Below are 14926 nucleotides of genomic sequence, written 5' to 3' on the forward strand. Positions count from 1 at the left end.
ACACAGGACACCCTTAATCGTGAAGTCATAAGTTCAAACAACTAAATCCCCTCTTCCAATTTCTTCTTTCCCGCTACATAAAGGTAAGCAGATTGTGTTTAAACTAACCTAAGCCCCCAAAAAAAAAAAAAAAAAAACTGCCTTCCTTGTTTCCGAGCAGAATAAGATCTTTCGTTGTACTTTATCCACAAAAAAACTGCCTTCCTTGTTTCTCTTTTTTTTTTTTTTTTTTTTTTTTTTTTTTAATAGATAATGTTTCTCATTTTAATATCAACCCAAACACGCACAACAAAATATCTTGAAATAATTTCTAGTGTTGTGAATTACTTTCATTACCACAAGTAAATACCATATCTAAAAAGTAAAAAACAAAATCTAAAAAAAGAATACAACTACATGAAGAGACGGACCACAACATCTCAAATAACCTGACTGATTTAAAACCAATAGACTAACAAACAAGGGATATCTGAATCATGTAATGGGCAAAATTCAGAAAAGAAATAATCATGAACAAACCAAGGAAAAAAAAATGTCCCACTCTTGTTCGGTCTCGCACTCTCGCTTACTTGCAGTCGTGGTCTCTATCAACAACTCCTTATGGTTTGTAAAGGGACGATGGGAGAATCTTCTGGAAGACGAGAAAAACAGCTCAAGGTCAGAGACAATAACACAAAAAGGGATACAGAGCAATTTTCGGACTTCTAATTTTCTTTTTTTACAAGCAAAAAAAATGTGTAGCAAAAACACTTTTAGGATAAAAGCAATATCTACATATACAAGTTGTTAATGTCGTGTTTTGCTTTCCATGGAACTCAAGATAAAGTTCGGAAGAAAATATGCATGTCTTGCAAAAAAAGTGGGAAAAGAGTGAGACATAAAATCATGCCTTGTCTTTAGCAGCTAAACATGAAACCTGAATTCACCTATCTCTTAAGGATTTCCATTTCCATCTTTAGCTCCTAAAACACAAAGAGATTTCTCTACGCTTCCACTTTTCTTCGTATCTCCTATGTGCATCTTCTCCCTAACTTCCTGTTGCTTTACATGGAAACCCAATTCCACTTTCCATAAACAGCCTAATAAGATATAAAAAAACTTCAGTGCTTAGGGTGTGAGTGACAGGTATCCCAAAAGCCCGAGATGATGGCAGAGGTACAACAACTTATATCAATTCTAACAAGAAGCAAGCAAAAGCCTTGCTCATACACGAGCAAACACAATGCCTAACAAGCACCCTAAGCACTGCCGCTGGATTGAAAACCTAACTCTGCAGCTTCCTAGGACCACTTCCCCTTGTAAGGATAAGGGTCATGGTCTAACAAGGGGTAAACACATACACAACAAATAAAGTCAAAGCCGAATATCCATTTCATCTGATATTTAACCCTTGAATTTCCAATTTATAGCGCAGATACACCAAGACAATATTGGTCAAAATCTCATGATCAAGGCTAAGTCTTAAAAAGTACGAAAAAAAGAAATCAACTAATATCTAAACGAATATCAATATCGAAACCTTGCATTTCCAATATTTCAGATATATAAAGAGCATTTTTGCCATACACACGGAAGAAAGCCAAGATACTATAGGGCTGGAACTCGGGCGGGTTGAGGCCTAACCCGAGTTTCAAATGTTTTTACTCAAGCCCGTGACCAAGCCCTAGTCGGTCCTTAAATTTTCAGCCCAAGCCCAACTCGGGTTGGTCTTCTTCTCGGGTTTTTAGGAGGTAAATAACATAGAAATTGCAATCTTCTAATGAAATCAAAGGGATTTGATTATTTGAAAGGATAACTAACCTCATTGATTCCATTATTCTCTATAAAATGGATATTCTCAATCTTATTTTTGTTAAGAATAAATCCCTAGAAGGAAACCGTATGGAAGAATAGAAGGAATGAAGATATACGTACATATATGCACACGGGCTTGGGTTTTTCAGTTATTTGATATTCTAATCCGAGCCCAACCCTAAACCGAGTCGGGCTTTGATTTTACAAGACCAAGCCCAGACCACGGATCTAAAATGTTAGCCCAGGACCAACAAAAGTCCAAGTTTCACCCCTAACTTACGCTATAGTTGCGCAGGAAATAAAAGTATAGCTATTTTAGTAAGTTTCTAGAAGAGTTTCAAATTAGGAGTCTAAGTTATTTTTAAGTTTGTGTCCTACTAGAATTAGAATTAGTTTCTATAATCACTCGGAGTTCATACCTACTAATTTATTCTCGCACTTTGCCTTGTTTTGATCATTCGCTTGAGTGCCGAAAGCCAGAAATTGCATTCATCCCACTCACTTGTTGTGAGAAGCACCTGTTCAAGACACAATGAAACAAAGTTACAAATACACCAAATAAGGCGCATGCCAACAGTGCCACAGGGGAGCTGGAGGTTCTGCATTGTGCCATTGTTAAGGTCTATACCTGGATTTGTAAGGCAGTACTGAAGTCCCCACTGTCCAAAGCCTGGCAAAGTTGGACAAGCTTATCAGCCGCGTTTTTTGATATATCTCCACTGTTAAGTTTAGCAAATAAAGCACCAATTTTTCTTGAATTCTCTTCTATTTCTCGCTTTTTAGCTGGATTTGCATGTGAACCTCCAACTGCTTCAGATGTCTCGTTGAACAGTCTGGTCAGGGTACTGACAACAGGTCTCTGCTGGGCTGCAGCATGTAACAAATCTAATATGTAAATTATCTGAACCAAGTAAATACATGTCTCGATAAGAACTAGCACTTCTACACATAATGCTCCGCAAAAAATCCATTCATAAAAGTGTTTTTAATGCAAATACGCATGGCATGCATTCAACAAACCAGTGCATCTAACTAGTGGTATATAAGAGGGAGAACAGAGTCAACCAGATGGTCATAAACTTCTTAGGAATAGTAACTGAGTAAGCACATTCTACAAAAAAAAATGAACAAAAAAAACAAGAAATCATCCATGGTTTAACAAGACTAAAAAAATCAACTGAGATTGATTTACCCATTCAGCAACAAGACAGATAGCAAGAAAGTGGAGCAATGCCTTGAATGTTAAAATTAGGGTAGTACTGCGTTCCCAAAAATAGGTTTTACCATTTTCAGGATATATTTCTAAAATATCTTAGCAAAGAGATTATGTATTTGTCTTATAGAAAACTGAACTTGAAAACATGATATTTAAATCTACCTGGTACATTTGATGTATCAACAGTCTGCACTGTAGGTGGCGCAGCTGCTGGGGTAACAGCTGGTCCCACTTGAGTTGGCTGAGTAGGACTAGGCGGTTGCATTAGACCCATTCCAGGTCTCTGCACAAATCCTGAATTACCTGAAGTCTTGTATCCGACCGTAGCATTGGGTGCTGTAACTTGAGGCAGGCTTTGTCCAGAAATTGGCATTTGAGTTGCCATCGTACTAAGTGGACCAGAAGCAGTCTGTAAAGTTTGATAAGGGGCATTGGGATTTCCCTACAATTAGAAAAATGAAAGTTTCTTAAACACCAAGCTGTCCTTGTTTCACTTATAGGGAATTGTGTATTGTGTACTATGTACTAACTACAATTTTAAAGCCAATAGAGAAGATACATACAGGGTACAGATGAGATCCCAGAGATATTGGCTGCTGATATTGTTCCAGATTCTTAAGCTGAGGAGGTGTTGAAAAACTGAATTTTCCCACTACAGGCTGGGAAGAGAAGTTTTGAAAGTTCGTCTGATAGAAAAACCAAAAAGAAACACTCATTAATATAATGAAACCAAGTTTTAAAACTAAAATATATTGTCACCGATTGGCTGATAACTATTATGCCCCAACTTCAAACTGATTACCAGAACTTACTAAGAGTCTATGACAATCTTTGAAGGTGCGCCTATGGTCTTTCTAGCCATAAAAGGACTTCCTCGCTATTTGAATAGCATTAATGTGGATCTCAAGAAACACTCTTTATCACCATTTTGTTGCTAGATGGGAGTGTATTGTAAAAAATAACTTTTCTTTTTCTTTTCAGGTAAATCTAGTGATATATAATAAGTTCTTACATACACACAGTATGAAAGAATAAAAATTAAAACAAACAAACAAACAAACAACCCAACCTGCTGAGCATGCTGAGATGGTTCTTGGTTCGGGTTCGGATGAAACATCTGCTGAGAAGTTGGTGATGGCTGGTAGGAACCAGGATTATTATATCCACCTGTGTATTGAGCTTGCTGCTGCTGATAGTTATCATCATATGAACTACCAGGAACGTTCTGACGCTGTTGTGTCTGAATAAATAATAAAGGGGATCAAAGAATATAAACAATGATATTCACCGCAAACCAAAATGATGAAAACACAAACACGCACACAAACTCACCTGATAATAATGTTGAGATCTATCCATTGCCTCGAAGCCAGATTGATCCGTACCATATACAGATTTCATTTCCAACTGGTTGTTTTCAATCTTAGGTGCTTCTTTGTCTGCAAAGAGGTGTGTCCACATTATCAACTCATGATTGCAAGTAACAAAAACAAAATGCTTTTAACACTTAATTAAATTGTCTGCCGTACTAACTAGCATTAATAAGAAAATTTCAAAATTATTGTCTTCTTCCATGTCCCAATAAATAAAACTAATGAAGAGGCAGAGAGAAGACACCTAATAAACTTCCTTCAAAGAGTGTGCCTAAGAAGTATTTGTTATACAAAAAGATTCAAGACCATGAATGCAGATGTTGAGATGTTTAGTCCCACATGGGATATGTTAAGCCACGTATAAAAATATATAAGTTTTGGGGCCTCTCCACTTATCACCACTTGGTTTTAAGTCGGATCCCAATTTTCAAAATGGTATCAGAGCGGGCTATTGTGTTTGGCCAAAGGGCATGTTATTCACTCCACGTAACCCAAGTATGTTTGCCCACGTATAACGTGTTAGGCTCAAGTAATGCCACACGTGAGAAGGCGTGTTGAGATGTTTAGTCCCATATGGCCATATGGGATATGTTAAGTCGTGTATAAAAATATATAAGTCTTGGGGCCTCTCCACTTATCACCAATTGGTTTTAAGTTTGATACCCATCTTCAATAGCAGCCTTCAGTAGGGCTGTTCATTAATAACCGAAAACCGATAAACCGAACCGAACTGGCTGTTTTTTCCGGTTCATGAGAGACCCGGTTCGGTTTTCAGTTCCTAAAAATAAAAACCGAGGGATTTGATACGGTTCTCGATTTCATGCCCCGGTTAACCGATAACAACCCAAACCGAACCATATATATACTTCTATTAAGTTTTAACCACAACCATTGGATTAGATCTGATATTCTAATTTCTATGGCTCAAATTAAAACTCTATTTTCTCGTCAGTGAACAATGTTAGTCCTCCTCCACCAAGAAAGAAGATTTTGGCTCACCTTCTCTATCTCCAACTCTCCATCAGTACACTTTATAGCCTTATTACCAACAAGAACACCATAACAAGTAACTATTCACGTGCACCAACAAGGCATTCACAAGTAGTTTTACTTAATCTAATTATTCACTCTCTATTTCCCCTCCAACTTAGATTCACAAATTCTTCAATAAATCAAATGGATTTGGAATTACAAGATGAATGTCTCCACACCCATTTTACGATACATGAATGTCTCGATTACAATTTACAAATTAAATCTTAATGTAGCGATATTCTAAAAGTAAATAAGAGCCCATCTGGCCGTAGATGGTATAAGATATTTGTTATGAAGACACTACAAACACTCTCATATCGCTTTGTTCAAATCACTCTAACAATTACGTTGAGTAAAAAAGAGTGCATGAACATCAATTATCCACAACATTGAGTTGTAAATTAATGCCGACTTGTATCATTTCCAAGATAAAGTCTATTCTAAGTCAAATATCTTATATCTTAAACAGACAAACAGTTGTGAATGTCCAAAAAGAGTATCCTATATACATAAACGGGACTCCAAGCCATTTGAGGGGGGCGGATCAATTTTCGACGATTTTGTTATCAAAATCCCTACAGACCATTCATCACCCTAAAGTTGTGGTCAATTTTGATTGTTTTATAATTCTACCCTCAATGTTTCTTTTACTTCATTGGATATATAAGATAAAAATGTCTTTTCATCGCTCTTCCAGAAACAAATTAGGTTCTCCTACGTTTTTAGCTGGTTCCAGTTTTGTCTTTTCATCGTTCTTCCAGAAACTATAAAATGATGTTCCTCTAAAACAAATTAGGTTCTACGTTTTTAGCTAGTTCCAGTTTCCCATTCTTAAGTAATTAATAATCCAATTTATATACTTTGTACTAACAGAATCAAACCTATATATTCTTTTAACACAATCAACCTCGGATCTAAACAAAGCTACTTGATTTCAATAATTATCTCCACAGATTTGAGGATTCAATTCCAGGCACCAAAATACTAGCGCAACTACCATTAAATAGTAAACACAGAGTAGTTACCACCTTGAGAAGAGAGTGCTATGCGATCTCGTAAAATAGCCAATTCATGAGAAGATTCATTGGACTCCAGCAGTTTCAAGTATTCCATTGCTGTTGTCAGAAGCCCTTGACTTGCAAGCAGTTCAGTGTAGTTCTCAACGAGCTTGGACAAAGAAGCACTAAATCGTTTCTGTTCAGTTGCCTTAGCAAAGACAATCGTCTTCTCCATTAGATCCTGCAGAAATAGATGAGTGGTTTCAATTTGAACTAGAACGGTAAGCCTTCCAGGACTTCATTACAAATAAAACCCACCTGAAGAAGATCAACATAGGTTCTTCCATCATGCTCAGGCTTCAGATTACGTGACCAAATTTCCACTGTTTTGTCAATATTTCCAGCACATATATAGCAGAGAGTAGCAGCTAGTGTGTTACCTACTGCCACGAGTCTTGAAGCAAGACTACCACAGAGCAAAGTCCAATCTTTTCTCTCTGCATACTGTTTCAGTATAAAAACATGCAATAAATTATGAAAGGTTCAATATAATGAAGTAATAAACCGTGTAAGTGTGTGACCTCCGTATAATTGTATAATGTGGCAATGGTTCAACATGATAACCAGTCTGAACTAACAGACAGATGCATCTCTGTTAATAGAGTGAGAATGTCACCTCATTTGAATCTGAAAATGACACCACCAACTCAGTTGAATGGGAATCAACCACCGATTTTCTCTTATTAATTGGGGAGTAAGAATATGTAGAGTTAAACAAAGGAAATGATTGCGAAAATCAAAATATGGGCTAATCCATGTAAAAATGAGTTAGTGCCCAACAAGGTTTCACCAACATGCAGTATTAAAATAAGTGGTTTGTTTACACAAACTTCTTCAGTTTATGAAGTAGCCCAATATGTCAAAGACTCAAAGCACCACCCTGATTAAAAAAATGTCCTGTTGAGTGTAGACTTAAGTAACTTACAGTGCACAGAAGGGCAAGTGTTTCTTTCCATGAATGCAGAGGCCTTGTATTTACAAGGCTTGTAAGATCATTGTTCACCATTGCAGATACAACCTGAAAATGCATATTTAAACAGTCTGTTAGTATTCAAACAAAATTAGAAAAGATAGAAGTCTATTCAAGGGAGGTAAAGATTGGTCTATAAACACGTAAACTGCCTTTCTGTTTCCAATTAGATAGGGATACCTTTAAGTACGACAAATGACTCTTTTTAAGGAACTGATCACGTGTGCTCTCCCACAAGGAAGTACCGCCCACATTAGCAATAACTAGAGCATCGGCCATTCTATTAGCAGATATACACTGAGAGACTGCTCCTTTGTAGTCTCCAACAACTAAAGCATGCTGGATGCTCTCATCAATTGATGAGGTGTTGCTCTCTCCCTGTCCTTCCAATTCTTGTTGCATTTGTTCCTCACTAGACACAGCACCACCTTCCAGAACAAAATTATCACCATGATGAGAAAGAGATGGATCAGCTTTGGGGCTTTGCAGATTGTTGAAGAAATCTTCGCCATTATCAATAGGGAATGTACTAGCTTCTTCATTTCCAGTAATTTCTGTTTTATCTATCCTTTCATCAAGACCCGTAGCATTCATTTCCTGAGACAACTCATCTTGCACGTTATTATCAAGTACACTAAAACCAAGGTGAGCGAGCAGCTTCTTCTTTGCTGTTCCTTCATCTTCACACAAAATCTTTAGAAATCCCCAAGTTTCTCTATCGTCCTCTGATCTGCTCATGTAAATGCAGAAAAATTTAAATCCATAAGTTCTTTTGACATAAAACTTTTAGCAGCATTCATTTATATGAGAGTGACATACTTGGACTCTTCAGATTTCCTATCACACAAAATCTTCAGCGCCGATTTTTCTCCATTTTGTATTGCAGCTTCAAATTCAGAGGAGCGACTCACCAAATTGAGTTCAGTAACTAAATCGTGCACAAAAACCTGGAAAAGAAGTGGGGGAATTTGGTCATTACATATATATATAGAGAAATAGATTGAAGCAGCAAAATGACCAGTAGGATACCTCAGAGTTTCCATTTGGGACACCCCCAACTGATTGACTAGGGTGAAACGAAACAAGCTTGCCTCCAAAACCAAAAGACGTGCCCACTGAACGTTTCAACCACCTCGGTGCTCTCAAATTTGCTGCAGAGGGTAGTTTATAAACCAGTGTAAAAAAATGTCTATAACTGATAGCAGCAGAAACACAAGGGTCGTCCTTCAAAAACATTATATAGGAGACTGGTGTTGGTACTACTCATTCATAGCTTGACAAAAACTTGCTAGAAGACCAAATTCTTCATTCACCAAGCTTCGGCTCTTAAGCCCTTTGGTCAACCCTGTTCTGGATTTCAACTCTCATGCTAAGTAGTTACAGTGTGAAAATTAATATGGGCTAGTTATGTAGTTTAGTTTTACACTTTTACTAGCTTGTATGCCTGTGCATACACACTAGCTATATTAAACCCCTTTTAGTTGTATATATTGAAACCTTTTTTTTTTCCTGATAGAAACTAGTTTTAGTTGAAAGCTTTAGAAAACTGTTTTAATAGGAGGAAACTCGTTTTAGTAGGATCCCGTTTTAATAGTTGAATTAATTTAGAACTGTGATTCTCGTTTTAATAGAGGAGGAATTCCCGTTATAATAACTAATAGTTTGGAAGTGCTAGAATTTCCTTTTTCAATAGGGAAACGAATTTCCATTTTAATAGGAGATTACGTGGATGTCTAATAAAACTTGAAAAATACAATGAGTGCGAGCTTTAATATATTATGAAATTTCAATCTCTCGTATATTACACAATTCTTTCCCCTAGCATTTATTCAATTCAGTAATTGGAGTAATTAGTAATACAGTTAGCATTTCTGCATAAAATATGAGGATTACGTATACTTGTGCCTAGTTCATTCCGTTAAAGAGTAATGCGTTCAGTTTCAAATTCTAGTTGTCTTTTAATTTCTTACTGTAATTGTTTAAAACCCATGTACGACTAAAATTTGGATGCATGCTGAATTGCTAATAGTGCACCACCACATGCTAAAAACAATCACCATATATCATCACCACTGATACAAAAAAACTTGCAGTCCAGACAACAGTGACCCACACAAACCAAAAACACTTAGGTGCAATATAAGCTGAGTTGGCACAGCAAAGTTCAATTTATAAAACGATAAAGAGTAATTACCTCCCCCAAAGTCAGCCTCTCCAGCAGTGGATCTGCTGCAGGCCTGCAGCGAGAACAGAAAATCAGGTTACTGACTTGTCAAACATGAAATATATTATCTTTGAGCGTTACACAAAAGGACACAATATCTTATAAGACCAATAAACTTTAATATTAGTCTAATCAATCTCTATTCTGACCACGCCAGAACCAAAACAAGCCAAACAGCCCCACATGCCAAGCGCATGCTATTTTTCTTTTATTTATAGGTCACCCATGCAATGCTTGCAATCGATAGTTGCAACTTGTAAGTCAACAGTGAAAAAACCTAAAACAAAAGGTATCCCAAAAGAGAATGCTTATAAACTTTAAGTAATTGTATATATATTCCAACAAAGTTTAACACGAAATGGTGAAAATTTTCAAGCAATCGTGGTCTGACAATGGAATAATAATATATACAAGCAGTCATTTGACGGTACTTTCCGTTCACTCTTTGTAATTCACATAAATGCTACGTGTTATGTGCTTTCTCAAAAGAGAACATGATAAATGGGTCGAAACCCACTGAGGGCTAAAGCCAAATACAGAATGAGATGTCGACGCAAGTAGCCATTATTATATCATACAACTACAGTACTACTATTACTATTTCATAGGTTACCCATGTAATGCTTGCGATCCATAGTTGCAACTGCAAGTCAACAATGAAAAAAACTAAAACAAAAGGTACCACAAAAGAGAATGCTGATAAACTCAAGTAATTGTATATATTCCAACAAAGTTTAACATGAAATGGTGAAAATTTTCAAGCAATTGTGGACTGACAATGGAATAATGATATATGCAAGCAGTCATTTGACAGTACTTTCCGTTCACTCTTTGTAATTCACATATGTGCTACGTGTTATGCGCTTCCTCAGAAGAGAACATGATAATTGGGTCGAAGCCCACTGAGGCCTAAAGCCAAATACAGAATGAGATGTCGACGCAAATAGTCATTATAATATCATACAACTACAGTACTACTACTACTATTATACACATAGATACCACACAAGCATACAAAGGGGTATGAGCCAGTATATCTAAGCTCAAAAAACTGAAAAAGACACATGTATGCTGCCCATATCACCAAAAATGAATAAATACAAGATTTACGAAGAAGAGCCTTAACCCATCACTGCCTTCTAAACAAAACATCACACAACGCAGAACAAACCAGCAAATTAAGAAAGCATGCAGCAAGTAAATTCAAGCCCGTGTATTTCCAGAAATAGATTTTAACCAGTATACATGACAAAGCATACAAATTGTCTAATTCTCACAATCCAGATATTTTTCTTCGGCAATGTGCAAATGAAAGTATAAAACTCGGCAGAAGTCTTGTCAAACAATGTCTCCAAAAACTGGTTGTACATGCATTGTAGAATGTCCATACCTCAACATTATAAATGCCAATTTTCCCATCAAAAGAGGACGCTGATATCAACCCTGGGATCTTTGGATACCAGTGAATATCAAAATTCCAGTTGGTTCCAGGAGGTAATTCACATACTATCTGCACCAAATTTAATATAAAACCAATATTGCTGACATCAGAAAACTATAGCAAAGTGCGGACAATAATGTTAACAAGGGTCTAGGAGCACAAATGGCTCATGGTTGAATAACAAAGAGCGAAAAAAAATGTAGCACTAAATATGAACGCCAGTCAAAACATTCCTACCTCTCCCGAGATTGTATCCCAGCAAATAGTCCTATTGTCTTTGGCACAGGTTAGCAAGAAAGAGCTGTCGATCGGACACCATGACATTGCGATTACACCTGGTGTAGAAAATAATTGGATAAATATGATCAAGATGTTTTTATTTGAAAACAAACACATCCAATTATATGAAGAGAACTCGACACTGCCACAGAAATAGCTATTCCAGGTTTCGATTAAAACAAAGCACCCAAGTTTACCAGGCAAGGAAAACACACATAATAAAAACTTAACTGACTTAAAAATATAAATGAAGAAAGAGAGAAAGAAAACAAGATAAATTTTGTATACATATATAGCCATCCAAGGTTAACTCGCATATCAATATGACAACAATATTTTCAAGACTTATTTTTTTATAGTATAACTTTATTCCTAATCCCTTAAATTCTCTTTTCCGCAGTAAAGGCGGGAATTGAACCCTAGACCTTGGGCCTAACCTCCCAAGTCCTGACCAGTAGGCCACTGGAATTAAATTAATTGGAAAAAATAAATAATAAAAATGAAACAGTGATGTCTCATACCTTTCGTGTGGCCCACAAACTCCTTAACTGGTGATATTGTATTCCTCACATCCCAAAGCTGTGGGTAAGATCAGAGAAACATACCAAGCTAAGTACACAGAATCTTGAAAACCAGGTCATATATAAGATATGTCAAGAGAAGCGTACTCTAAGAGAAGGTGAGCTATCGTCATCGGATGCAACAATGAGTTGTGTGGCAACATCTGGATTCCACTGCAAAACTGAGCACCGTCTTCGATTTGAATCCGCAAAGCTGTTAATGACACAAAGATCACAACCAATCATGCAATGGAACATAAGATGAAAATTTGCCAAAGATATTTTCCAGTCACAAGTTTGTATCTTGCCTGATCACTGGCTTTTGCCGCTTTAAGTCCCAAACAACTGAAATACCAACGGTATAGCCATATTCAAAAATAAATAATATGCATTGAAACTAAACTGACACACAATTATCAATATACAGAAAAGATAATGTCTTCCCTTCCTCACCTGTTGTGCCATTATTAGAAGTGGATGCTAATATATGGTGGACCTTATGATTCCATGACAAAAATGAAACCTCTCCTTGCGCACCAGATCCAACACTCTGCACAATATTTCACTGTCAAATCGCAAGCGTTTCATCTCGACAGTAATCATTTCGAAAAGGAGGTCAGAACTCAGTTGGAACAACAGCATGTTCAACTTGAAGATACTGATTCCATTAAAATTTACTAGAAGTAGCACGTTCATAAGCTAAGTTCGCTGACCTGCTGAAGTGGTAAACCTTTGAACAACTAATAATAGTTAAAACGCACTGTGTGTAACAATAGCATACAGTGATAGGGTGATTACAGTTTCCCTGAAGCACTCTAGTTGCCTAAACAGATTTCCCAAAAGCACCCCAAAAACAAAAACATAAAAAAGACAAACAAAAATGCCGAGCCTAGCTGAAAATTTTCCCATATTTTACTTGAATGACATTCAATTTGAAAGTCCATATTTCTGAATGATACGGAAAATTTGTCATTCTTGTAGTCTCAACGAATGGGGTGCGACTTAATAGGTATACGAACAAACAAGTTCTGGGTGTGGTGAACAGTAACAGAACTCTCCTCTTTGCAAGTCAGTGACAGAGGGGACTTAAAAGGTATATACAGCAAAGTTTTGGGTGAAAAGGAATAAAAAGGACTGCTGAAGAGTCATTCTCGGGGTTCCTTCACTACTTGTTTATTTCATTCTCATTTTCTTTACAAATTTGCTTTAAATTGGTTCTCCTTGAATTCTATAATAGATAGAATTTGGCGTTTTGTACATTTAGATCCAATAAGCAGTGTAGCTCTGAAAGTTCGTTTGTCGGGATTAGAAGATCTACCTAGGTTTAAGACGTAAGGAAATACGGAAAAATTATACGAGACCCTCTAAGCCACTCTGGTAAAGCTCACTGCCATTAATATATAACTAACTAGATACTCCATTACGTACAAAAGAGTCAAATAAGTTGAGCTTCAGACGGTAAAAATCAGACAAAGATGAAATTATTGTCAATCTTACAGTGCATGCATCAATTGAGAAATAATGGTGTTTTGTTACCTTGAGTGGTGGGAAATGAGTAGGTTCTGCTGGGTTTGCCAGGTCCCAAATGCAGATTTCCCCTTCAACAGCACCAGATGCAAGAAGGTTTGGCGAATTGGTATTGAATTCGAGACCACGTACCTTTAGCCCGGAGGAAAGGAGGTAAGTAAAATCGTGAGGAAATCAAGAGAGGATGGTGTATGGAAAACTTACAGGGCCTGTGTGCTTTGGAAAACGTCCAACAAGAGAACGTTCAACGTCCTGTGAACTGCAAGGATAAACGTTTATTAATTGATTAATTGTTATTAAGAAATGAATGAATTTTGTAGTTGTTATTGAAGAAACCCTAAATTAAAACAGGAAAAATGGTAATATAAAAATCATAATAATAAAGGCATTGAGAGATAGAGTACCGAATGAGAGAGAGGGGATTCCAGATGTTGATGCTGCCATCGACGAGACCACCAGCAATGAGACCGAGGGAGAATTCTTCAGTGGTCCCAGATCCAGCCTTGCCCCAGGAGAGACGGTTGAATCTCTCGGTGCTTGGGGCATCACCAGCGACGGTAAGCTCCTGATCGTCGGACTGGAAATCAAGCTTGAAGATTTCTAGATTGGCGGAAGAGCTGAAGGACAGATCCACCGCCCCAGCCATCGTCCCCGCCGCAAGATAAGGGGAGTCCGGCGAGAACGCCACAGACGCCGATCTATTTACGCCCTTTATGCACGCCATCTATTCGCGTATTTATTATTGATACTGATACTGTAGGAAGGGAGATCTGTCTATCGAAACGGTTTTTTTTATTTTTTATTTTTGTTTGTGATTCAATTGATCTAGGGTTTCAATCAATAATAATATAATAAAGGTAGATCAGAATGGGATTGAGTCGAGATATGTAAGAAACAAAAATAATAATAGTAAGAAGAAGAAGAAGAAGAAGAAGATCCAAGCCCGCGTGCGTGCCTTGTCTATGTCTATAAATATTTTGTTACCACGCTCCTTTTCACTTGCTAGATGATGACGCAATATATGTTACTTTCCAAATTAAATATATTTATTTCGGACGATATATATTTTTGAGCAAAAACAAATAACTAAACAAGGCGATATTAAGCAGACCCGTGGTACCAACGTGTCTTTTTTTCTTATATATTTCCTTTTTTTTTTTTAGATCAACTTTAAAGTAGAATTACTATCATAGCAATCCAAACTCTGACATATACTTCAATTCAATCAATCTCCACTTCCATAAATATATTTCCACGAAGACATCATATATCAATAGAGAACCTTGGCGCCACTAGCTATACCATACTTAACAATCCAAACAATATCATTTAGTTAAATCTGTAATCTGAAGCTTTTTAATCCATAGCTATAAACAACTTTTCCCAAAATCCAAAAGTTCTAACATAAAACATGTCAAGCAAATAAAGTATTGCCAATGCTCTACCATA

General features: G+C 36.8%; 1 protein-coding gene across 3 annotated transcripts; it reads right to left on the reverse strand.

Moving 5' to 3' along the window:
* Positions 1–296: 296 nt before the first annotated feature.
* LOC147473272 (protein transport protein SEC31 homolog B-like) lies at positions 297–14469 on the reverse strand. 3 transcript variants are annotated; one of them, XR_015210501.1, is made up of 24 exons: positions 13882–14469; positions 13682–13736; positions 13487–13609; positions 12404–12500; positions 12259–12295; positions 12059–12164; positions 11912–11969; positions 11349–11446; positions 11061–11180; positions 9641–9683; positions 8476–8597; positions 8266–8393; positions 7627–8176; positions 7402–7494; positions 6735–6920; positions 6447–6657; positions 4343–4449; positions 4080–4250; positions 3574–3696; positions 3173–3452; positions 2423–2661; positions 2214–2312; positions 890–1079; positions 297–631 (listed from the first exon to the last, which is right to left on the reverse strand). XR_015210501.1 is itself a non-coding variant. In XM_086587653.1 (23 exons), the coding sequence occupies exons 1-22, from the start codon at positions 14199–14201 to the stop codon at positions 2217–2219; spliced, it is 3363 nt and encodes a 1120-aa protein (XP_086443779.1). In that variant the 5' UTR covers positions 14202–14454; the 3' UTR covers positions 297–631; positions 2214–2216. The 3 variants fall into 3 exon arrangements, 1 of the variants encoding a protein (XP_086443779.1); XR_015210502.1 differs by having other exon boundaries at positions 927–1079; positions 13882–14454; XM_086587653.1 differs by lacking the exon at positions 890–1079 and having other exon boundaries at positions 13882–14454.
* Between the last annotated feature and the right edge of the window lie 457 nt (positions 14470–14926).

This window comes from Coptis chinensis, unplaced genomic scaffold, assembly GCF_015680905.1.
Source record: "Coptis chinensis isolate HL-2020 unplaced genomic scaffold, ASM1568090v1 utg2885_pilon_pilon, whole genome shotgun sequence".
NCBI lineage: Eukaryota > Viridiplantae > Streptophyta > Magnoliopsida > Ranunculales > Ranunculaceae > Coptis > Coptis chinensis.